This window comes from Sorex araneus, chromosome 2, assembly GCF_027595985.1.
Source record: "Sorex araneus isolate mSorAra2 chromosome 2, mSorAra2.pri, whole genome shotgun sequence".
Classification (NCBI taxonomy): Eukaryota; Metazoa; Chordata; class Mammalia; order Eulipotyphla; family Soricidae; genus Sorex; species Sorex araneus.
Genome location: NC_073303.1, coordinates 15,821,475 through 15,846,835, shown reverse-complemented (window position 1 = coordinate 15,846,835; position 25,361 = coordinate 15,821,475). Strand labels below are relative to the sequence as shown.

The 25,361-nt window shown below is 47.6% G+C and overlaps 1 protein-coding gene across 4 annotated transcripts in view; it reads left to right on the top strand.

Annotated features, from left to right (window-relative positions):
- The window catches only part of GPLD1 (glycosylphosphatidylinositol specific phospholipase D1), a 65,330-nt gene that overhangs the window by 15,597 nt on the left and 24,372 nt on the right, over positions 1-25,361 (top strand). For 2 of the 4 annotated variants that reach the window (XM_055129472.1, XM_055129475.1), the window contains 10 exons: positions 1,717-1,814; positions 3,336-3,446; positions 4,454-4,502; positions 5,629-5,683; positions 12,678-12,785; positions 13,425-13,452; positions 13,546-13,685; positions 19,621-19,686; positions 21,182-21,302; positions 23,855-23,994. In XM_055129472.1, coding sequence (XP_054985447.1) covers positions 1,717-1,814; positions 3,336-3,446; positions 4,454-4,502; positions 5,629-5,683; positions 12,678-12,785; positions 13,425-13,452; positions 13,546-13,685; positions 19,621-19,686; positions 21,182-21,302; positions 23,855-23,994 — 916 coding nt within the window. Of the gene's footprint in view, positions 1-1,716; positions 1,815-3,335; positions 3,447-4,453; positions 4,503-5,628; positions 5,684-12,677; positions 12,786-13,424; positions 13,453-13,545; positions 13,686-19,620; positions 19,687-21,178; positions 21,303-23,854; positions 23,995-25,361 lie in introns of all 4 variants that reach the window. The other 2 variants (XM_055129471.1, XM_055129473.1) reach the window with 1 other exon arrangement.

The window sequence follows — 25,361 nt, the reverse complement described above, 5'->3', positions numbered from 1 at the left end:
CACCCATGTCCCCGTTTCCCTCCTGCCACCCCCCTCCCTCCCCACCCCCTGCCTCTGTGGCAGGCACCTTTCCTCTTACTCTCGCTCCACTTCTGGGCATCAACTCATGGTATTTTATCTAACGCTGAATTAAATTCTATAATTACAAGGACAAGGAGCTTAAGCCGGCAATAACTAAGTAGACTGGGGTGACCTCTAGCTGGCCCGCCAACCTCGGACTCAGCATGGGGTCACAGAGGGTGCCATTGTTTCTGCTCTGGAGACCTGCAGAAAGAACAGTGAGTTTACTTAATCCCAACATTCAGGTCAATGGACACTTGTAAGAAGAGCTGCCGCTTTGCCACGGAACTCCAGATTTTTACATAGTTTGTAAAAAATGGGAATGATAAGTTTTATCTCTAGGAAAACGGTTGAGATGAGGCAAATCTCTGAGTTACAAGCCCTTTGAAAATGATTTTCAGAAAAGCCAATGACAGCATTGGATAAACAGTATTTATTTTATTTTATTTTATTCCTTTTTAAATTCTATTTTATTTTATTTTGCTTTTTGGGTCACACCCAGCGATGCACAGGGCTTATTCCTGGCTCATGCATGCACTCAGGAATTACTCCTAGTGGTGCTCAGGGGACCATATGGGATGCTGGGAATCGAACCTGGGTCAGCTACCTGCAAGACAAATACCCTCCCTGCTGTGTTATTGCTCCAGCCCCAACAGTATTTATTTTAGCAGCAGCATAAAAATTTTATACCTCCTCCCCAGTTTTTTTTGGTCACTCCCATCACATTTGACATCCATGAAAAATGCCCATCTCTTGAGGGTGTAGAACAGACACCAGCCCCTGTCCTCACCTTTTGGGGGAGCCAAGCGCTGCCTGGACACGTCTCCACTCACTCAGAGTCCGCACGGGTCAAACAGACTCTGGGCCTGTGCCATTAAAACAGTAATAAAAGTAAATGCTCGAAAGTCTTGGGAGTATCTGCTTCTGTCTTCTGTGCTAACTGGGAAGAGACACAAACCGATCCCACTGTACATATCTTTCTTCTATATCTACTCGTCCATGGATGGGTCTTAGTTGCTGATGGGTAAAGAGATTCAAACACAGGGGCCTAAGTGTTAGTACAGTGGGGAAGGTATTTGTCTTGCATGTGGCCTATCTGGGTTTGATCCCCAGCATCCCCTAGGGTTCCCCGAGCCCTCTCAGGAGTGATTCCTGAGTGCAGAACCAGGAGTAATCCCTGAGTGCAGAGCCAGGAGTAATCCCTGAGCATGCCGGGTGTGGCCCAAAAAGCAAAATAAAATAAAACAGAGAGAGAGAGACAGACAGAGAGACAGAGACAGAGACAGAGAGACAGAGAGGCAGAGACAGAGACAGAGAGACAGAGACAGAGACAGAGAGACAAAAAGAGAGACAGACACACACGCAGAGAGAGAGAGAGAGAGAGAGAGAGAGAGAGAGAGAGAGAGAGAGAGAGAGAGAGAGAGAGTGAGACTCAAACACATACAAACAAACTGCCCCTTACCCTTGGTTTCTGGATGCAGACATTGAAAACCTTCAATCCTGTCTGGCCCAGATAACCGGAAGTCTTCTGCATACACTTCCGTTGCCTCTGCTGTTGCAGGGACTTCTTTGAATGTCTGAAGAATCCTGGAGGGAAGGAGGAGAGAGCAGGGACCAGTCTGGAAGGGCTCCTCAGGCCTGTTTTTGTTTTGTCAGGGAGATTCCACGATGTGTCGGAGAGCACTCACTGGACGCCGTTTCTTAACGCTAGTGTTCATTACATCCGTGAGAACTACCCTCTGCCCTGGGACAAGGTAGGCGTGACCCTCTGTGCCTACACGAGAACCCACCCCCAGCCCTGCTTTGTACCCGGACCCCTCACCCAACCCAGACTCACCGTCATATCCCCCCATCGTAAACTTGGCACATTGATTTTGCCATTATTTTTTTAAAGTTTGGATTAAGTCATTTGGTCAAATAGGAATTAATCTGAAAGCACTTCCTAGGCCCTGCAAAATGTTTGTTTGTTTGGGGGCTACACTTGGCAATGCTCAGGGGTTACTCCTGCTGTCTCTGCACTCAGGCATCACCCCTGGTGGCCATGGAGGACCATATGGGATACCAGAGATCGAACCCAGGTTGGCCATGTGCCAAACAAGTACCTGCTGTACTAAGGCACTGGCCCCAGGCTCTGTAAAACATTTAAAAGCTCCTTATGTTGTGTATGGTGTCTGGGGGCTGTAAAATACCTCCTGATTTTAAAAAGATTTTATTTATTGATTGATTTTTTTATTTTTTTGGGTCACACTCGGTGATGCTCAGGAGTTACTCCTGGCTCTGCCCTCAGGAATTATTCCTGGCAGTGCTTAGGGAACTGTATGGGATTGCCAGGGATCAAACCTGGGTTGACTGGTTGACTGGTTGACAAATGCCCACCCCGCTACACTATCACTCTGGTCCCTTTTGTGAAGTCTTAATAGCAGAAATGGATCCATACTCTTAAAAATATTTCTCAAAGGGTTGTAGTTGGTTTTTTTTTTGGGGGGGTGTATGTGTGGGGTGATGCTTAGGGTTCTCTTCCAGGGGTGCTGAGGGGACCATATGGGGCTGGGGATTAGACCTGGGCCTCCCACGTGTGAAGCCCTCTGAACAATCTATTCAGCTGCTAGGATCGCTGGTATAATAACATGCCAAAGAAACTTCGGTACATCTACACAATGGAATACTATGCAGCTGTTAGGAGAGATGAAGTCATGAAATTTGCTTATAAGTGGATAGACATGGAGAGTATCATGCTAAGTGAAATGAGTCAGAAAGAGAGGGACAGACATAGAGGGACTGCACTCATTTGTGGAGTGTAGAATAACATCACATGAGGCAAGGACACCCAAGGACAGTAGATACAAGGGCCAGGGGGATTGCCCCATAGCTGGAAGACTGCTTCATGAGCAGAGGAGACAAGGCAGATGGAATAGAGAAGGGATCACTAAGGAAATGATGGCTGGAGGAACCAGTTGGGATGGGAGATGCATGCCAAAAGTAGATAATGGAACAAACATGATAAGCTCTCAGTGTCTGTGTTGCAAGCCATAATGCCCAAAAGTAGAGAGAGAGTATGGGGAATACTGTCTGCCATGGAGGCAGGGGGAGGGTGGGAAAGGGGGTATTGGTGGTTGGGAATGTGCACTGGTGGAGGGATGGATGTTTGATCATTGTGAGATTGTAGATTGTAACCCAAACATGAAAGCTTGTAACTATCTCATGGTGATTCAATAAAATTAAAAATAAAAAAAAACATGCTAACAAGTGTGAATCCGATTTGTTTTGCTTGGCAGGACACAGAGAAACTGGTGGCTTTCCTGTTCGGAATTACCTCCCACATGGTAGCAGATGTGAGCTGGCACAGCCTGGGCATCGAGCAAGGGTTCCTCCAGACCATGGGCGCTGTGAGTGTCTGGTGTTCGGGACGCCGCTTTTAGGGGGTGGGAGGACAGGCTTCCTCAGAAAACAGACTCCTGGGAAGGCAATGGAAACGTGGGCCTTGCCCGCTGTCACGTACAAACGATTCCTTGTTGCAAAGTGGGATTTGGGAGGGTCCCAACTTTTCCTTGTCATTCCCATCAGTCTCCTTAGTCCTGGGTAGGTTCTGGATCCTAGAAATCCAACCTCCGGCCTCCTGCACGCAAAGCCTCGGCTCAGCTGCTCAGCGGCCTCCTTCAGCCGAATCACTTATGTCTTTGCAAAGCAACTCCCAAGCCATTCCAGGGAACATGGTGGGGTGGAAGGCGGGTGTGTAGGGCGGGGGGCTACTCCCGGCAATAACTTGGCCAGCTGGGCCAGATGGTGTCATGCTTGGGCCTGGTGATGGGGGTGCCGCAGTGTTGGGAGGTCTCCAGGGCTATCCCCGGTGGGGTTCAGAGGTCATATGGAGCTGGAGGTCAAATTCAGGCCTGGTTCATGCGAAACCTGAGCTTTCTCTCTGGCCCCTACTTGGTCATGTTTCATAGGAATAGTTTCATGTATTTTGCTTTCCTTTTCCCTATGAAAAAGGCCCATTCTTCACATTGAGACCTGTGACTTGGTTCCGGGGGTCTCCGGTGGTCACTCAGAAATGTTAGTGCCATAAGCTGGGAGCCCCATGACTTTGGGGGCAAATGTCCCTGTGGCTGACATTTTATACCTGTTTGCCCATATTAAGGGTGAACACCGCAGCTGCCAACATACACAATTTAAACAAATGAAGTGGTATCATGATAAAATGAAACGCACCTCTGAAAATTGAGTTCATTTGAGTTCATTTGTCAAGGAATCCTCAGCAGTGTGGTGGGGTGGTTACTAGCTCACAGCTCGTTTGAATGTGGGGTTGGAATTTGGGCTTTGCTGTGAGATATATTCCAGAAGATTCTTTTTCTTTCTCAGACTGACTTTCTTTTATTTGACTTTTCCCCCTCAGATTGATTTTCACGGCTCCTATTCAGAGGCACATTCAACTGGTGACTTTGGTACTGCTGGTTGACATTGCTCAACTTTTCTTTCTGCTTTTACTTGTAATGAAGCCACTATTGTAATAGAAAATGTTTTTTATCCTGTACCATTAGCAGTTTATACTTACCTATCTTCTATGCTAATATCCATCTTGTTTACAATACAGGTAAACTCGTTTGATCATAAAGATGAAAAATGATGCATGTAGTTATTGCCAAAAGTCACATTTTGATATAGGCTTGTGGCATAAGCTTTCCTTTAGTATCAGATTAAAGTTCATTACTGAGTTTCTCCTAACCCTTTAAATTGGTAATACCTGCCTTTTTTTTCTGTAGTAAATGATATTTAGAGATACAAACTAGATGGCGAGAGATGTTTCTTTGTAAGAACACTTATTGCCCATTTTTCTTTTTTTTTTATGCTGTTTGGGTCACACCTGGTGATGCACAGGGGTTACTCCTGCCTCTGCACTCAGGAATTACTCCTGGCAGTGCTCAGGGGACCATATGGGATGCTGGAAATCGAACCCGGGTCTGCTGCATGCAAGGCAAACACCCTACCCACTGTGCTATCACTCCAGTCCCTGCCCATCTTTCTTTAAAGTAGGAAACAATTTGTTGGATGGAGCCCGCAGCTCAGTTCACAGAGGACATGGGTGCCATGTTGTGTGGGTCCAGAATGGCAACAAAAACCACATCTTTGGGGCCAGAGACATGGCCCAAAGGGCTGCAGAAGGACTCCTGAGCATTGCTCCTCTATAATATCAACCTTAAATGATGAGTTTTTCTTAAAGATGTGTCTGTGACTAAAACAATTCAACATATGAAAATATAAAGAGTGAGGCTTTGGAGCGATAGTGCAGTAGCTAAGATGCTTGTTTCGCACACGGCAGACCTTGGTTCTCTCCCCAGCACTGTATATGGTACCTGGGCCCTGCCAGGAGTGATCTCTGAGCACAGAGTAAATCAGCAGTAAACCTTGAATACCTCTGCATGTAGCCCCCAAACTCCCCCCCCACCGCCATATTTTAAGTACATATAAAGAACATCTGGAATATGTAAATTAGTTTTGAAGAACACTTTGTGTGGTCATGAATCCACCTGGCACAAATTTAATATAATTTATTATTTTTTCATATCCTAGGAGGAGATGTGCTGAGTCAGTCTGAATTTAACCATAATTACCTCTCCAGGCACTGGTAAGAGCAATGTCTATTTAAACCTCTGAGGTGTAAATCCTCCTTAGGAGTTGGCCACTTCATTTCCTTTGGTTTTCTTAGAAAATGTCATTTCCAACGTAATCAAAAGTCTGATGCGCTTGGAAAGTTTGGAAAGTGAGGTTTCAGGTTGGAATTCTTGAAAAGATTTCATTGTTTGGGGCGGAGTGCAGGGGTCAAGCACTGGCCTTGCATGTGGCCAACCCTGATTCCATCCCTGGTACTGCACCAGTGAACAGACAGAAGAATATTAATTTATATTTCTTTAAAAATCTGACGATGCACAGCTGAGGAGCTACCGCACTACTTAGGAAATAGCTAGATTGGCATCTGGCACTCCTGACTTTTTCTTCTGCAGCTCTTTTATCTCCCCCTGGGGGACACCACCACCTGTGTTTCCTGCTACTCATTTTGTTGCCTTTCTCCATAGTCTTTTTTTTTTTTTTTAGAACACTTTATTTATTTTATTTTATTTTTTTTTTTGCTTTTTTTGGGTCACACCCAGCGATGCTCAGGGGTTACTCCTGGCTTTGCACTCAGGAATTACTCCTGGCGGTGCTTGGGGGACCATATGGGATGCCGGGGATCGAACCCGGGTCGGCCGCGTGCAAGGCAAACGCCCTACCCGCTGTGCTATCGCTCCGGCCCCTCTCCATAGTCTTTTGACACATGATTGAACCCATATTCAGAATATTATGTTGTTTTTCTCTCTACGTGATAGAATGCAATGGACTTATCCTTATGAAGAGTCAGGAAATAGAAATAGCAAGCCCTAGCCCAAACTCCCCAACCCTTGCCTTCTATATGCTGAGTCGCACCCCTTGCATCTACCCTACCCCACAACTCTTCTGAGATCCCTCCCAGACTTGGCTGAGAACATTGGCTGGTGTTTGTCCTTATAAAGACTGATTTGTGGGATGCTCCTCTCTCACTCATTCTTCTTTATAAATCCAAAGCCTATTTCCATAATATGGGTAAAAATTTACTGGAAAAGAGGAAAAACTCAGATGGAGTATAAGAATTTTGTTTTTGTTTAGGTCAGTGACACCCAGCAGTGCTCAGGTCTAACTTTGGGCTCTGTGCTCCAGGACCATTCCCGGTGGTTCTGGGGGAGTATATCTGGGACTGGAGATTCAAACGGGCTTGGCCCCATGCAAGATAAATGCTTTACCTGTTGTACTATCTCTCCAGTCCCATGGAGCCTAAGAATTTCTGAGAAAATTATGATCAGTAAAAATTGTAAACAAAGCGGGGCTGGAGTGATAGCACAGCGGGTAGGGCATTTGCCTTGCACGTGGCCGACCCAGGTTCGAATCCCAGCATCCCATATGGTCCCCTGAGCACCGCCAGGGGTGATTCCTGAGTGCATGAGCCAGGAGTGACCCCTGTGCATCGCCAGGTGTGACCCAAAAAGCAAAAAAAAAATTGTAAACAAAAATGTAAGACAACAGAATCACACATAAGGTGTTCTGCACATTTACCTCCTCGAGTTTATGTTCCTGAGGGGCTGGAGAGATGGTATAGGGGTTCAGGTACTTGCCTTTCACGTGTTTGACCCAGGTTAGAGCTCCAACATTGCATATGGTGCCCTGAGCACTGCCAGGAGTGATCTCTGAGCATAGAGCCTGGAGTCAGCCCTGGGCATAGATGTGGCCAAAACAAAAACAGAATAATACAGTCATACAGATATGACTTCATAGAGAGTTGTAGTCATACAGATGATATATTCGTCAGCAAGTCATTCATTTTCCTCACTGAATAGAGTAGTAAATAGTCCTTCATTGAGTGGGGATGTCAGAATAAACAAGTCTGTCTGTGGTTCATGGACATGTTTGTAGTGGTGGTTTAGCTTGACACAAAATGTTCCTATGAACACAGACTCTTAACCTCTGTCAGGACAGTTCATCCAGCCTGTCTCCTTCCTCCAAAGGTAGCATGCCTGTAATATTGCTTTGGCTCCTTCAAATGAAATTGTCATGTTCCAGGAAAGACTTTGGGATTTCGCTTAGAATCACAGAGTATCTAGAGAGCAGTTGCACTAGGACTTTTGGCAACATTGTCTCATGCAAAGCTTAACCCAGGACCACCCGCTATGTTCAACCTAAAGTTATTCTGACTGCAGTGATGGCATCGTAGCAGAATGGGGCCCATATGCTCTCCTAGGTGCGAAGTCATGAAGGGGACAGGGTTCAAGAATGAACCTTTTCTGTGTCAGAGTGATAGAACAGCAACTGACCCGCAACTGACCCACAACCAGCCAGGTTTCGATCCCCAACATCCCATATGGTCCCCGAGGCATCACTAGGCATAATTCCTGAGTGCAGAGCCAGGAGTAACCGCTGAGCACCGCTAGTTGTGACTGACCCTGACCCCCCGCCCCCCCACCCCCCACCCCCCGCCAACCAAAAAAAAAAATAAGCCTTTTATTGAAAGATTTACAGGAGCAAAAGAAAGTCAGCCTAAGGAGAGACCCTAGCTGGTTGGTCTTACAGAGGCATTAACTGGGTTTTTTGATATTGTTATTGGTTTCTTGTCCATACCTGGCTGTGCTCAGAATTTACTTTTGACTCTGGGCTTAGGGATCACTCCTGAAGGGACTTGAGGGGTGCTGGGGACAGAACCCAGTTCATCTGCATGAAAACTTCATGCCCTACCCTCTAAACTATCTTTCCAGCCCCTCTCTGGATATTTCATAATAAAATAAGGGTAAAGTCGGGATGAACTAGGTCATGTAGACAGTCCTTCTGCACCTGCAGTTGATCATCAGCTCCTTTGTGTATTGCATGTTCAGGGGCCAGGTTATCTTTGCCCTTGGAGAGGTGGGGGTATTCTTATGATACTGAAGCAAGGCATCAGTGAGGGCCCTTTATTTTATTTTTTAAAAAATTTTTTACTGAACCACCATGAGATAGAGTGTTATAAACAAAGTTGTTCATGATTAGGTTTCAGTCATACAATGTTCCAACACCCGTCCCTCCACCAGTGCAATTTCCCAGCACCAGTGTCCCCAGTTTCTACCCCACCCTGCAAGCCACCCCCCACCCCCCGTCTCCACCTGCCTCTATGGCAGGCATCTCTCTTCTCTTTCTTTCTCTTTCTCATTTTAGGCATTATGGTTTGCAATACAGATGCTGAAAGGTTATCATGTATATCCCTTTACCTACTTTCAACACAGGTTTTTGTTTGTTTGTTTGTTTGTTTTTTTGGGGGGATCACACCCAGCGATGCTCAGGGGTTACTCCTGGCTCATGCACTCAGGAATTACTCCTGGCAGTGCTCCGGGGACCATATGGGATTCTGGGAATCAATCCCAGGTCGACTGCGTGCAAGGCAAACACCCTACCCGCTGTGCTATCACTCCAGCCCCTCAACAGTCAGTTTTTGTCCAGAGTGATCATTTCAACGAATGTTGTCTTACTGGATTCTCCTCTATCTTAACTACCCTCCATACCCTTGTGGTGCCTTCCAGCCATTGACCAGTCCTTCTGAGTGAGGGCTACTTATTATTTTATTTTATTTTTTGTTATTTTTTATTTTGTAAAGTGGTTCACAATATTTGATTACATTTAATATTCGAACACCAATCCCAACACCATGACACCTTCCCACCACCATATTTTGGATGTTTTCATCCTGAAACTCCACCCCCACCCCAAAGCAGAACTGAAATAATTTATTTTGTACTGTTTTGTTATGAATAAACTGCTGGAAATGCTCCAAAAAAGTTTATTTAGGGGAAAGAGTATGAAGATTGTTGTATTTCACCCAGGGGCCATTCAGCCCTTCCATAAGAGATCAATAACATGTTGTTAAAGGTTGAGCCTTGTGTGCTTATTTATATATATATGTATATATAAAATATGTATCACTGTATCACTGTCTCACTGTCATCCCGTTCATTGATTTGCTTGAGCAGAAGCCAGTAATGTCTCATTCGTCCCTGTCTCGTGCTAGTGTAGCCCAATGGTGTATTGGGGGCTCTTTTAGGATCAGGGGAATAAGGACCATTGTTACTGTTTTTGGCATATCGAGTATGCCACAGGTAGCTTGCCAGGCTCTGCCGTAAATATTTTTATTACCAAATAAATTATTTTATGGTGGGTGTGTTAGCTAACACTGTGATAATAACATTGCAATATCTTTATCAAATTCATAAATGCATGCTCTAAGCATACATAATTACATATTATATAACTATGCCTGCCATATATAAATACACAGGCATACATGTATATATAAATTTCTAGTCTGAAACTTTCCCATCTTCATCCATTAGTTCATGGTGGTTGGTTAGGTGTTTTCCTATCTTGGATACCATGAATAGTGCAATTGAAATGGGAGTGCAGACATCTCTGACATCTGCTTTCAAATTTTTTGAATTAAAAGGAATTTAGCGGCTAGGGAATCTGTGAAAAAATATTTCCCTCTAAGATTGGTTGCTCAAGTGAGGGCTTTTAGACCTTGAGTGTGCTTGCACCTGAAAAGTTCCTCGTGTAAGTTGTTCGTTGCTGTCTCTTCCTGGCCTCTGACACTTTCCGCCTAGCAATGTAGGTCTTGCTCCTGTGGGTTCTCGTTCGCCGGTTGTGCCAGCATGCTCGAAAGACGAAATGTTTGGGGGGCTGGATAGTGATCACCAGTTCCAGAGAAAGGTGTCTTTTTCCCTTTCTCAATTGCCAAGAGAATATAAGCAGGTTTTTCAGTGGTCTGTGTGTCTTGGTTTCATTTCTAAGTCCCACTCATGCAGAAGGCGTGTGTGACCTTTGGTCTGGGGGTCTTGCCAGAGATGGCCTACTCTGCCATTCCTGTGCCTTCTCTCCTATTTCCTGTAAATCACATGCCATCAAAAAGCAAAATAAAAAGGCTGGAGAGATAGTATAGCAAGTAGGGCGCCTGCCTTTTATGCAACTGAACTGGGTCCAATCCCTGGTATCCCATATGATCCCCCACGCACCACCAGGAGTAATGCCTGAGTGAAGAGCCAGGAGTAAGCCCTGAGCATCGCCTGGTGTGACCCCAAAACAAACAAACAAACAAACAAACATAAAGCCAAACCTCCCAGTCCACAGGGTTTGGTAGATTCCGTCAAGGCAAAAATCTCTTTCCCATTTGCTTACCTCCCAAAGTTTCCACTTTCAATTTGTTTTTGGTCTTTGGAAAATTTTCACTTTCTGCCTAGCTTGGTGATTCATCTGAAAAAATATTTTTGTCTCTCCTTTTGAGTTATTTTTATTGGGAGACCCATTCTGGTGCTCTCTCTCTGTTGGGGGATGTGGCAGTTGGGGGGATCCCAAGTGGTGCTCAGGTGTCCGGGAGGCCCCACTGGGGATTCTTGGCCACTGAGCTGGGGATTGGGGTCAATGCAAGGACCTGCGGATGCAATATGGGGTGGGCCCGTCAGTGCTGGGGGTACCTGGGCCCCCATAGCATTGCTGGGGGCCTCCAAGGCCACTCTCAGTGGTACTGGGGGATTATTGAGCCCGGTCAGGCGCATGCTAGGCATGTGTCTTTTTTTTTTTTCTTTTTGGGTCACACACAGCGATGCTCAGGAGTTACTCCTGCCTCTGCACTCAGGAATTACTCCTGGTGGTGCTTGGGGGACTGTTTATATGGGATGCCGGGATTGAACCCAGGTTGGCCACATGCAAGGCAAATGCCCTCCCCACTATACTATCATTCTGGCCCTCCTAGGCATGTGTCTTAACCTTGTAAAATTTCCTGGACTTTTGATGTGCTTCTGAAATAAAAAATGGGCTTTTCTATAAATTCTTTCTTATAGATACACTCTAAGAAAAATCAGCTTTTTATTCATGATGGCTCCTAATTGATGTAGTCTAAGAATTTTGTAATGATTATGGAAGATGATTCAGTATGAAGCAAATGTTTAAGATGTCTTTTTAAAATTTGTTCTTAATTAAAAAAATTTTTTTTATTGAATCACCGTGAGAAAAGTTACAAAGCTTTCAGGTTTAAGTCTCAGTCATACAATGATCAAACACCCATCCCTTCACCAGTGCATATGTTCCACCACCAAGAACCCCAGTATACCTCCCATCCTCCCCTACCCCCGCCTGTGTGGCTGATGATTTTCACTTTACTCTCTCTTTACTTTGATTGCATTCAGTATTTCAACAGAAAACTCACTATTATTATTTGGAATTTTCCCCCAACAATCAGACCTGCCAAAAAGGCATCGTTTGATAATTTGTTTTTCATTGCTCAGAATGAAGAGCATATGAGGTTGCGCGCGGACGGGCAGCTTTGGATTTCTGGCATTTTAGTAATTAAGTCCAGAGAAATTTCTGCCAGAAGTCGAGTCTCTGCAAGCTCGTACCTCTGTTTCGTGGGCTCTAAAAGATGACGGTTGCCACACTGCTGCCGAAAGGAAAGGCCGAGAGAGAAAAACCTTTCCCCTCCCGGGGCGGCCTGGGGCCATAGCTTAAGATGTCTTTTTAAAGTAGAGATGATTGTTATTGGTGAACCACATGCTTACTCTAGAATTTTTTTCCACTGCCAGAAGTGGTGTCTTTAAGACATATAAGTGAGGGCTCATTTTTGGTGTTTTATACAGAATGATAACTAGAGAACAGTTCAATAGAAAAGAATAGAATCACTTAAAGCTCTCCTTGGATTCAATATTAAATGTCTCCTTTATGCTATATAGTATTTAATCTTTGGATGTGCCTTCATAAGTATTTACTCAGGATGCTGGCTCTTAATCCTGCATCACTAGACAGATGAACTTTTCTGTACTTCGGTTTCTTCTTATATAAAAAGGTAATATGATCGTTCCAATCACTTGGGGATTTTGATAGGATTAAATAAATAAGAGCTTTTTGCATGGAGTCTGGTACATAATAATTACCAATTAACTGGTAATTATCAAACTTATCAAACTTATCAAACTTATCAAACTTATCAAACTTGAGAATCAAAATAATCCAAAATAATCCATATTTTGCTTTAATGTGTTCCTCAGGTATGTGCCTGTGAAAGATCTCCTGGAAATTTATAAGCAACTCTATGGCCGTGAAGTTATTACTCATAATGCAATTGTTGACTGTTCTTACCTTCAGTTCTTGGAACTGTAAGTATTACCAAAAAAGGATATGTGGCTGATTTAATTTTTGATTTTATTTATTTATTTTTATTTGGGCCATACTCAGCTCTGCTCAGGGGTCAGTCCTGGTGGGCTCAGGAGACCCTCTGGGATGCTGGGGGTTGAACCTGGGTCAACTGCATGCAAGGCAAGTGCCCGACCCCCTGTAGTATCTCTTCAGCCCCTTATTCAAATGTGACTTCCTTACCATGCTCTTCATGATTTTGTTTTCTGGAAGTAAAATTTGCATTTATGGACTTTGCATATTCAAAGCAATTGGTGTGGCAGTGATTGTGGGTTGGTGGATAGCACTGTCGTCCCGTTGTTCATCAATTTACTTGAGCGGGCACCAGTAATGTCTCCATTGTGAGACTTGTTGTTACTGTTATCGAATACACCACGGGTAGCTTGCCAGACTCTGCTGTACGGGCAAGATACTCTCAGTAGCTTGCCGAGCTCTCTGAGAGGGACGGAGGAATCAAACCCAGGTTGGCCGCATGCAAGGCAAACGCCCTACCCACTGTGCTATTGCTCCAGTCTGGGCTGGTGGATATTTTTATTTATTATTTTCTTCATTTTGGGGGAAGAAACCACACTCACTACCAAAATTCTTATTTCATGTTACAGGTATGGTGAGATATTAGCCATTTCCAAGGTAAAGATTTCACTTTTCAAGATTCAAGATTTCAGGGCAAAGGGGTTTACAGAGACACCTTATATTTACTTCTTTCCTTTCTCTCAACTGTAGCTTTATCCTACTTATTCAAGAAAATCTCCGTTTTTGGTGGAACAATTCCAAGACTATTTCCTTGGAGGACTGGATGACATGGCATTTTGGTCTACTAATATTTATCGTCTCACCGGCTTCATGTTAGAAAATGGGACCAGGTGAATTATTTCTTTCATCTATCCATCACTTCTGCCTGACTTGCCCTATCCCAACACAGCTTTCATGTCTTAAAACTGCTTATAGGGGGTGGAGCAATGGGATAGGGGTAAGGCACTTGCCTTGCATGCAGCCGACCCTGGTTCAATCCCCGACATCCAATATGGTCCCCCAGGACCGCCAGGAGTGATTCCTGAGTGCAGAGCCAGGAGAAACCCCTGAGCATGGCTGTGTGTGTCTCCAAAACAAAAACAAAATAGACAAACAAAATCCTGGCTATAAATGGGTAGGAAAAAAGTCCCATGAAATGCTGGCGGATCAGAATCAGGAGGAAAAGAAGGGAAACAAAGCCAGATTCCCCCTAGGAGACTGGCTGCAGTTGCTGTGCTGCGTCTGAGTCCCCATGCCCTGTGCTGTGCCAGTTCCACACACACTCCAGTAATGGGTGTGGGGCGCCTCCTCTCCACCCCCATCTGCCTTCCAGGCTTCTTGGGCTTCGAAGGGTTTGCCTAGAACCCTTGCTGCCGTGCCAATATGAAACGGAAACTGAGTGCAGGCGTTAAGAGTCAAAATGTCTGGGTCTGGAGCGGTAGCACAGCGGGGAGGGCGTTTGCCTTGCACTCAGCCGACTTGGGTTCAATTCCCAGCATCCCATATGGTCCCCTGAGCACTGCCAGGAGTAATTCCTGAGTGCAGAGCCAGGAGTAGCCCCTGTGCATCGCCAGGTGTGACCCCAAAAACAAAACAAAACAGGGAGCCGGAGCGATAGCACAGCGGGTAGGGCGTTTGCCTTGCACTTGGCCGACCCGGGTTCGATCCCCGGCATCCCATATGGTCCCCCAAGCACCGCCAGGAGTAATTCCTGAGTGCAAAGCCAGGAGTAACCCCTGAGCATCGCTGGGTGTGACCCAAAAAGCAAAAACAAAACAAAACAAAACAAAACAAAACAAAACAAAACAAAAAGAGTCAAAATGTCAGGTCTACATTGAACATCTTGCACTGGTTGACCTCTTAACTTTCCTGACCCTCCCGGCACGCCTGGGATTGGGGTTTGTCACCTACTAGGATGGCAGCTAGACCAGCCTCCTGGGATGGTCTCTGTTTTCAGCTGTACTAGATCATTTCAGTTCTTGGAGAATCTGCCCAGAATCTGAGGGAACCAGAGTCCCTCAAAGAGTCATTTTCAGCTGCCACTGAGCACGGAGCCCCTTCCCCACGGCCGAGATGAGTGGCTTAGGCTGGGGTCTGGAGAGGGACGTTGGCACAGCTGGACAGTGGGGAAGAGGGGGCCGGAGAGACAGTGTGGGGCTCAGGGGCCAGGCCTTGTTTGACCCTGGCACTCCTGATTCTCCCGCATCAGCACCCCAGGTGTAATCCCGGAGGGCCCCGGGCCTGCTGGGTGTGGCCCTGGGATGCCGGACAATCCCCAGCACCCCGGGCTCTGAGCACCACTTCTTCCTTGGCTCCTGCATCAAACCCGCTGACCCTAGTGATGTCGGTGGACCCCACAGGTGGCTTCTGTGAGGCGGGAAGGAGAGAGATGGGTCACTCTCTTCTGATCCAGCTCTGTCATTCAGCGTCCCAGGGGTTTGGGGTTCTGGACTCACCTCACAGAAAAGAATTTCAGGAGTAGACAGCAGTGAAGTAAAACTGATTTGATTTGGAGGTTTTTAGGAAGGGGAAGGAGGGAGAGGAAGTGAGAGAGGAACACTTTCAAGAGAGAATCTGGGCTTCTCCAAGAGCCCCTACACGTATGCCAGCATCCCAGAAAGTCCCCATCTCAAGAGGGGAGACGCAGGCAACACACGTGCTCGGGCGACACAGGTGCTCAGCCACATGGGCACAAGCAGCACACAGGGTCGGGCAACACATGTGCGCCCTTTGTTCAAGGTGGCCTTCATCGGGTTTTTCTAACCTGCCCCCACGTGGGGCTTCTACCTAGGTCAAAGTCTGTTGCTAGGGACTAGGGCTAGGAGGGGTCAATGGTCTTCCTTGAAATTCCTTTTCTGGGCTTTTGTTTGTGCTGGAGCTTCTGGGGGGGGGGGGCGGGGGTGTCCAGCCTTCTCTGCGTCTGTTGTTGCTGGTCCCAGGTAAAAGTCTCATCAGGCCTTAGTTCCTGTTTTCTGCAAAGTTGTTTTTTTGCAATTTCAGGGCTATTGATATTATTCTGTATCACTGTATCACCATCATCCTGTTGCTCATCAATTTGCTCGAGCGGGCACCAGTAACATCTCCATTGTGAGACTTGTTGTTACTGTTTTTGGCATATCGAATATGATACGGGTAGCTTGCCAGGCTCTGCCGTGTGGGCGAGATACTCTTGATAGCTTGCCAGGCTCTCCGAGAGGGGCAGAGGAATCGAACCCGGGTTGGCTGTGTAGGGCAAGGCAAATGCCCTACCCGCTGTGCTATTGCTCCAGCCCATTGATATTATTATTATTATTATTTTTGGGTCACACCTGGAAATACACAGGGGTTACTCCTGGCTCTTTACTCAGGAATTACTCCTAGCAGTGCTTGGGGGACCATATGGGATGCTGGGGATTGAACCCGGGTTGGCCACGTGCAAGGCAAATGCCCTACCTGCTGTACTATCGCTCCAGCTGCTATTGATATTATTATTTCCCAGGAAATTCATTGCCATTGCCATGAGGGAGGGAGCTTCCCTATCTTACCTGCCTGCCGATGTCAGGAGCACTGCTTAGGAGGCCTCTCCCACAAAAAAAAAAAAACCAAACAAATAAACAAACCTAAAAGAACAGAATGGGAAAAAGGATTCTCTGGTGTTACATGCCCAGGTGGTTTTTCTAGGAAATAATCCGAGCCGGTTTATTGGCTAGATAGGCACACTCTGAAACACTGCGCATTGGCTAATCTTTTGCCCTGCGAAACACTTCCTGATACTGCAATCCTGTCGCCAACAATTGCTTGTTGTGTTGGTTCAGAACAAAGTTCCCTTTGATGATGAAGTTAACTTGAGCTCAGTACATGCGACCCTGGTTTGCAAGCCGCAGTGAGGAGCAATTTGGCTTACAAGCCTGCAGCAAAATCCCTAAGCCGTGACAGGTGGATTTCCGGTGCAGAGGGGTTGGGGGAGCAAAAAAGCTTTGGAATGAGGAGACCCAGCGCTCCTGAGTCACTGCAAGCCGTCGCTAAACCACCTTCGGGCTTCATTTCCCATCTGTAAATGGAGACAACACTAATTTTTATCTTGGTTATTGGGTGGTTGTGAGGAATAAATAGAGCTCACTCATAAGTAGAGATCAGCAATAATTTTTATCTTTACCTTCGGGTGGTTGTGAGGAAAAGAGATCACTCATTTCAGAGGTTCTGTCTGCCTGTAGTCAGCGCTTACTAAATGCTAGACTTTATTATTAGACGGACATTAGGCTTAGATTGGAGTCATTACTCATGGCATTGAGTGGATGACCTGCATTTGTCTGTTTTATAAAGTCTGTGTAATAATCCTTAAGCTGAAAAAAAAAAAAACAACCCTGACTTGTTGTTGCTGTCTTGGAGTCACACCTGGCAATGCCCAGGGGCTACTCCTGGCTCTGCACTCAGGGATTACTCCTGGCGGTGCTCAGGAGACCATGTGGGATGCCAGGAATTGAACCTGGGATGGCCACATGCAAGGCGAGTGCCCTACCCACTTGACTATCTCTCTGGCCCACTGGACTTTGTTTTAATCAGGTTATCCAAATAGGTAAGGCGAGATATGTAGCCGGGCCTCATTCTTTCACTGGGAAGAGCAATTAAGATGCATTAGGTGTCTTGTTTCTTGATCTGTCTTAATTGATCAAGGCAGAAAATTCCATGAACTGATTGCGTCTTTACAAACATACTCCAAGAAAGACTCATCAGACTGGAAATTTATGGGAACTTTGGAGAATGCCCTAAAGAAAGATGACAACTTTATGACACAAAGGAAAATATAAATATATTTGCATCATGGGCATGGGAATGAATCTCAACTCATTCATAGTAGGTCATTATCCAAGGGAATTTTGTATTACTTGAAATGTATTGAATGTGCCAAAAAACAGTAACAATAAGTCTCACAATGAGAGACGTTACTGGTGCCCGCTCGAACAAATCGATGAGCAACGGGATGACAGTAACAGTGAAATTTATGCCATTTTTGTCTGTTTTGGAGCCATTTCATGTGGTGCTCAGGTTTTGCCTTTGACTGAATGCAAAGCAAGAACTTTAACCTCCATGATCTCTCAGTCCTACTTTTGAAGTTTTCTTTTGGCTACTAAGCTACATTCCCTTGAGCCCTACTCCCAGCCTGAGAGTTGCATTCTTCTTCTTTTTTTTTTTTTTTCGGAAATCAGATGGTCTTCAGGGGTGCTCTCTGCTCAGTGCTCAGGGGTTTCTCCAGACTCGCTCTGTGGTACTGAGGTTGCAGCCCAGGCCTCCAGCACGCAAAGCCTGAGCTACCTCTCTGGCCTGATAATTAAGTTCCTAACCCCTGAAGTATTTCTTCATGTTATACTAATGCTGTAAGGATGAATCTGCTGGTGGATAACAGGAAAATCCTTTCCTCAACTTCACGCTGGCCTGAGGAAAGGCTTTGATAGAAAATATCGGCGCTGGAAAATAGTACCGGGGTAAGGTGCTTGCTTTGCACGTAGCCCGCCTCAGTTCCATCCCGGGCACCCCCTAAGGCCCCATAGACACTGCTAGAAGTGATTCCTGAGCACAGAGCCAAAATTAAACTCTGAGTACCCCTGGGTGTGGTCCCAAAAGAACTAATTTAAAAAACTAATTAAAAAAATTGCTTTTAAAGTTGGTCCCCAGCTTCTTCCCACTTCTTTTCTGAATTCCTTTTTTTTCCTTTTTGGGCCACACCCAGCAATGCACAGGGATTACTCCTGGCTTTGCACTCAGGAATTCCTCCTGGCGGTGCTCAGGGGACCATATGGGATGCTGGGAATTGAACCCTGGTCGGCCTAGCGCAAGGAAACGCCCTACCTGCTGTGCTATCGCCCCAGCCCTCTGAATCATTCCTTTTCTTTTAAAAAAAGATTCTTGTTTTCTCTTTTGGGCCAAAACCCGCGATGCTCAGGGGTTCCTGCTGGCTCTGCACTGAGGAATCACTCCTGGTTGTTCTCAGAGTACCACATTGGATGCTGGGGATTCAGCCCGAGTGGTCTGAGTGCAAGACAAACGCTCTACCCACTGTGCTCTCCAGCCTCTCTGAACTCCTTTTCCAGCCACGGTTTCTCCTTGCCATAGACTCTCGTTTCCCCACCTGCTCTTCGCAGCGTTCTTGCTCACCGTGATTGTCTCCTGACAAGATTCTCCCGAGGCGTCTCAGGAAGCCGGCGGGGGTGTGTGTTCAGCACTGGCCACCCGGCGCCTACACATTAGTAGCGCTGTCACATCTTCTCCCTCGATGGGAAAACAAGAATCTTCCTCAGAGATCAGTTTTTTATTTTTGCTTTTTCTTGTAATGGGACGCCCAGTCCTTGAATGCACATCTGACATTCTCTCAGCTTCCATCCCCTTTGGTAAATCCTCCACGGCCTGTTTTGTTATTGAGTCGAGCCACTTTTCCTTCCGAAAGGTACACGACTGAGAGTTTGAGCCAGAGCCCAGCGTTAGCGCGTGGACGGGGCCGAAGGAGGCTGAGTCAGAAACCAACACCCTTTGCGTCTCAAACGCTGAGATGGTCGCGTTAGTGGGGTCCGGGGGGAAGGGGAAGGCGGATGCCCTTCCTGTGACTTCCTGGGGCTCCCTGGGACGTGTCTGTAGTCAGTGATTTTCCCCTCTTGAGGGAATTACACCTTGTACTCAGTCTGTCTGGCTAAGTGCCTAACACTTCAAGGCTACGACTTTGGGAAGTGCTTAAGGCATGTTACTGAGTCATCGTGAACTTTCTGTTTGAAAAGATGGTCGAAAGATGCCTCCCTCATTTCACTGTTTCCCTAGTGGCTGCAATCTCCCTGAGAACCCGCTGTTCATTGCGTGTGACGGCAAGCAAGTCGCTCCCCCAAGGTAAGTGGCTCCTGGAATTAGAAGCACACTTCGGAAGCACTTCTCACTCGAGGCAGACTCGACATTTCAATAGCACGGGACAGATCGCCAGACAGTTTGGAGTCTGTCTCTGCCATTCATGGAAGGTGGTATGATTTAATTTTTTTTTTTATTTAAAAAAAAACTGGGGAGGGGGAGCAGAGAGGTAGGGCATTTGCCTTGCACACAGCCAACCTGGGTTCGATCCCCAGCATCCCATATGGTCCCCTGAGCATAAGGGGTAATTCCTGAGTGCAGAGCCAGGAGTAACCCCTGAGCATCACAGGGTGTGACCCAAAAAGCAAAAAAAAAATTGGGGATGGTGGGCAACAATGCTCATAAATTACTCCTGACTCAGTGCTCAGGGGTCACTGCTGCAGTGCTCAGGGCACCAAACTTGTGCAGGGCCAGTGCCTTCACTCCAGTACTGTCTCTCCAGCCTCAACCACGTGATTTTTTAAACAAGTTGCTTGATTTTATTGAACTTCCTCTTTTGACAAAATGAGGAGGAAAACACATGTTCACACAGAATTGTGGCCTGTGAAATCAGTCAGCACCTTAGTGAACGGCTCACCAAATGGGAAGTGCTGGTGGGTAGGATTCCTATTGTTATTATTATTTCTCATAAATTTTACCCAAATTTCACCCTGAAAGTATGCATATCAGTGGGACTGTGGGGGAGAGAAGACCTCTCGGGTCATTTCTGGAGATGGGGGACAGAGGTCTGATGCATATGGTAAGAGGTGATCAGGCACAAACCATTGATGACTAAGTTAATATTTCAGTACTGATTATTCATGCGTTTTGGGTAGCAGTGTTGTCCCGTGGTTCATTGATTTGCTTGAGTGGGTACCAGTAACATCTCCATTGTGAGGCTTGTGACTGTTTTTGGCATATCGAATACGCCATGGGGAGCTTGCCAGGCTCTGCCGCGCGGGCAGGATACTCTCGGTAGCTTGCCGGGCTCTCCGAGAGGGACGGAGGAATCGAACCTGGGTCGGCCGAGTGAAAGGTGAATGCCCTACCCGCTGTGCTATCGCTCCAGCCCCCTGTAATACTAGCACACGTGATAAAATAGTTTTTCCCCTTTCTTAGGTGCATTGGAGACCTTGGGGTGAGCAAAGTACTTTTCGTGTTTTTGGAGGGGGTGACGGGCAGTTCACTGAACTAGAACGGGTACACGGGAGGAAGTGTTGATCACAGGCCCGGGGTGGTGAGCGAGACTGAGCACCCCCCAAAAGAACACAGCCAGAAAATGCCCCGGGCAAGAGAGAATTGAATCAGCCAGAGAATTTTTCTTTTTTAAATGCTGTTCCTTCAATTTCCAGATATTAAAATTTTATGGACTTTTTATTCTTCAACCCAGTTGTTCTGGACCATCACTGTTTCCTCACCCCTCTCTTTTTCTCTCTCTCTCTTTCTTTCTCTCTCTCTCTCTCTCTCTCTCTCTCTCTCTCTCTCTCTCTCTTTTCAGCAGCCCCAAAGAACAGAAAAACGGTTTCCACAGGAACGTGACCGCATCCCTAAGGAAAGATGTCGGGAACCTGATAAAGCACACGGAGAGAGGCGTGGTCTTCAGCGTGGATACCTGGGACACGGTGAGCACTGCGCTGAGGGGACCCGCAGCTGCCACACCCCACGCTCTGGCCCTGGACACCCTCTGGCTGCTGCACTGTCCGTGCCAAGTGCCCTGGGCCTCGGCCAGGCCTGCTGTGAACCTTGTCCTCTAACCCTGGTTTGTTCAGACGCTTCCTGAAACTTCAGTCTGGACCTTGGTGGCCTTTGACGGGACCGCTAGACCCGAGGGCGGGCCGGGACACGGGCCGGGTGTTGGTGCGTGCCATGCATGCTCCAGTCCCCGAGTTCCAACCCCGGCACTGCATGTTCCCCTGCTCATTGCTCAGTGAGGTCCTGGTGGTCCCCAATACTGCTGGGCCTGAGTGGTGCCACATTTCCGGGTCCTATCACTGGACTGTCCGTCCCTGTTGACCCAAGTGCCACTGGGGAGCAGTTCATAGTCCCCCTTTTTTTGGGGTCACACCCAGTGATGCACAGGGGTTACTCCTGACTCTGCACTCAGGAATTACTCCTGACGGTGCTCAGGGGACCATATGGGATGCTGGGGATCAAACCCGGGTCAGTCGCATGCAAGGCAAACGCCCTACCCACTGTGCTATTGTTCCAACCCCTGTGGTCCCTCTGGGCATTGCTTGAGACACCCCCCTCCTGCCCTCCCATTCCCAACTGGGAGAGAGTCATTGGCCCTGGGGGCAGACTCCCCCAGGGCAGTCCTCAGCCAAAGTGTGTCTATGAGATTGGATTCACTTGTGGGTCCATGCCAAGGGTCCCCAGTGCAGATGAAATTCATCCATAACATCCTCCCAGCGTCAGGTGCTTTACTGATCGACGTCATACGATCTTTAGAAAATTCCCATCTTGCAGGGATGATAAACACAAAGAAAACCACGTGGCAGAAGAAAGCAAACGCTCTGGCAGCAGAGGGAAATATTTGACAGCAGGGTTAATTTTGACCGTGAAGGCTCTCAGGGAAGGCTGCACGGAGGAGGGGGCCTTGGAGTCGGCCTGCATGGAGCTCAGCGTTTCTGAAGTTTGAGCGAGCACTTCCTCGAGTGGGTGGGGGCAGCTTGGGGGTGTGAGAAGGCTCTAGGGGAGATAGATTTCGGAAGGGGACGTTGGGCTGTGGGGGTCTCTTACCCCAGGAGGGGGATAGGCAGCCTGTTTCCAGGGGGTGGCCCTGAGCTGCGAGGGCTCATGGGTAGGCTGTGGTGAGGGAGACCTGGGTCCACCCCCCATTGACTGCCTGGTCCTTGTGCACTGCCAGAGGGTGGCCCCGAGCATGAACCTGGAGGAGCCCCTCATCATCACTGGGCGTCACCCCCAACCCAAGGTCCCGTGCACACCCGAGCCAGGGTCCCGCAGGCGATAGTGTTCAGTCGCCTTGCCTTCACACCCGCATGACTCTTTCACAAGAGCCTCCACATTTTCGTTTGGCGCCAGCCCCTGCCAGTCGGTTTTGTAACTGGCCTCGCCCGGGAACCTGCCTGAGGGCAGAAGGCCGTCAGGGGCTCCGTCTCCTTGGCGCGTCTGCCTGCTCTTGCGGTGGACGAGGCTCGCCCGAGGAGTTGACCGTTGCCCCAAGCCTGTGGCGGTGTCTGGCAGCTGATGAAATGCCTCCTGGACCAGTGAGCCGGTGGGGCTGGGCCCTGAGGGGCCCAGGGGAGAGTGCGGGGAGGGGGGCACTGGGCCCCAGCCGTGTGCATGTGCAGTTTATAGAACTGGTACTTTCCTGGAGTCGAGGGGCCAGGAGTGAGACCCTCTCCTTCCCCCTGGACTCCGGGGCCACTTTGCTCTGCTCTGGGACTGCCCTGGGCTCTCTCGTGGGGTCCCATGTCAGCTGGGTGCTTTCAGAGTTGCGCCTCCCTTGACCCGGAGGACTCTGGTGCCAGGATCGATCAGGCTTCACGGCCTGTGTCTCTGCCCACAACGTCTCACGTTGCAGCTTCCTCAGACTCAGGACCGCCCGCTGCCTCTGGTCTGGCGGGTATCTTGGCTTCCTGGAGCTCGTCTATTTCATTTGTTTGAAATATAAAGTTGAGGAGCTGGAGAGATAGTACAGGGGCGGTGCGGGGTGGGGAGGGCTCTGGCCTCGAACACAGCTGACCTGGGTTTAGTCCCTGTCACCACATACCATCCTCCAAGTCCCTCTAGAAGTGATCCCCGAGCACAGAGGCAGGAGTAGACCCCGAGCATAGCCGGCTGTGGCCTAAAAACCACACATACACACAGAAAAGCATACTTATGTCGAAACACAGTTATAGTCCTAGACTGAACAGGTTTAGCTTTCTCCATGGCTAGCCCAGAGGAATCCCTTTGCTGCGTTACATTCTGCAGGGGGAGACAGGATATTTTGACTGGGGTTTGAGCTAAGTTCTAGCTCATCCTCTTTCCTGGCCGGCCCGACCCCTGGGCATCCCTAACACTTCATGAGAGGTGACTGACTTCTCATTGCCATCCTCAGAGCGTATCCTTGACAGGCCCCGTGCTGGTATGTCCCATTCCTGGGAAAAACTTTCTTTCCCTGAGGAAGTGTTTTGCCTTGGCCGGTCTATAATGGTTTATCCTATTCCAGGACTCTCTCGCCTTCGTGTATCAGGCCTTGGAGAGGAATTTCTACTCGGTGTTCACAGGCAGCCCCCAGAAGCAGCTGAAGCACGTTTCCAGCCCCTCAGCCTCTTACTTCCTGTCAAGTCCCTATGCCAGGCTGGGTTGGTAGGTATCGACTCACTCATTGCCTTCTCTGTCTGTGCATCGCCTTCTCCATCCATCCATCCATCCATCCATCCATCCATCCATCCATCCATCCATCCATCCATCCATTACCTTCTGTATCCGTTCATCCCCTTCTCTATACATTCACCCCCTTCTCTATCCATCACTAACGTCTCTCCATTCATTGCCTTCTCTGTCCATCATTGACTTCTCTATCCATTCATTACCTTATTTATTCATAACCTTCTTTTTATTTTTTTTGCTTTTTGGGTCACACCTGGTGATGCACAGGGGTTACTCCTGGCTCTGCACTCAGGAATTACCCCCGGGCAGTGCTCAGGGATGGGATGCTGGGAATCGAACACGGGTCAGCCTCGTGCAAGGCAAATGCCCTATCCACTGTGCTATTGCTCCAGCCCCTCATTCATCACCTTCTATATCCATCCATTGCGTTCTCTATCCATTCATCCCCTTCTCTATCCATCATTAACTTGTCTCTCCATTCATTGCCTTCTCTATCCATTCATCTCCTTCTCACTCCATCATTGACTTCTCTATCCATTCATTGCCTTCTTTATTTATTCATCACCTTCTATACCTATCCATTGCCTTCTTCTCCATTCATCCCCTTCTCTATCCATCATTGACTTGTCTCTCCATCCATTGCCTTCTCTATCCACCCATCACCTTCTCTATCCATTCATCAACGCTCTCCTCAGCTTTATTTCAGTCCCTCCTGAAGATGTCACCTGCTGGAAGCGAGCCGTGATAAACATACTAAGTCTTTCACAAATGAGTAGAGTAGCATCCCCTGGATTCTCATTTTCCTGTCAGTTCATCATCAGTTCGGTGGTCTGCATATTGTAAAGAAAAAAACTCTCTCCTTAAAATGGACCCAAATATCCTTGTTGGAACACAAGCAGCCTCAGCTTTTCTAAGTAACCCACCGAAGCATTAGAGCCGGGGGTGTTGGGAAGGGTGAGTCCTGGGGCTGGAGTGTGTGCTGTGCGTGCTGGAGGCCCGGGTCCCATCCCTGCCACCACATGGTCCTCGAAGCACCACCAGTGACCCCCAGCAAGGGTCCCAGAGCAGTACTTTCCCATGCCAGAAGCCGAGCAGAGCACGGTGACCGAGCAAGGCCATGCTGAGCACTCCTCTGCTTTGATTGATTTGTTTTTAATTTTATTTTTATAAAGTTGTTCATAATAGTTTACTACATTCACTATTCCAACACTGATTCCCCCCTGCCCCGTGACACCTTCCCACCCCTGTAATTTTGAATTTTCCACCCAGGCCTGCCCCCAAAGCAGATCCTAAATAATTTATTTTGTATGGCTTGTTATGAATAATCTGCTAAAAATGATCCA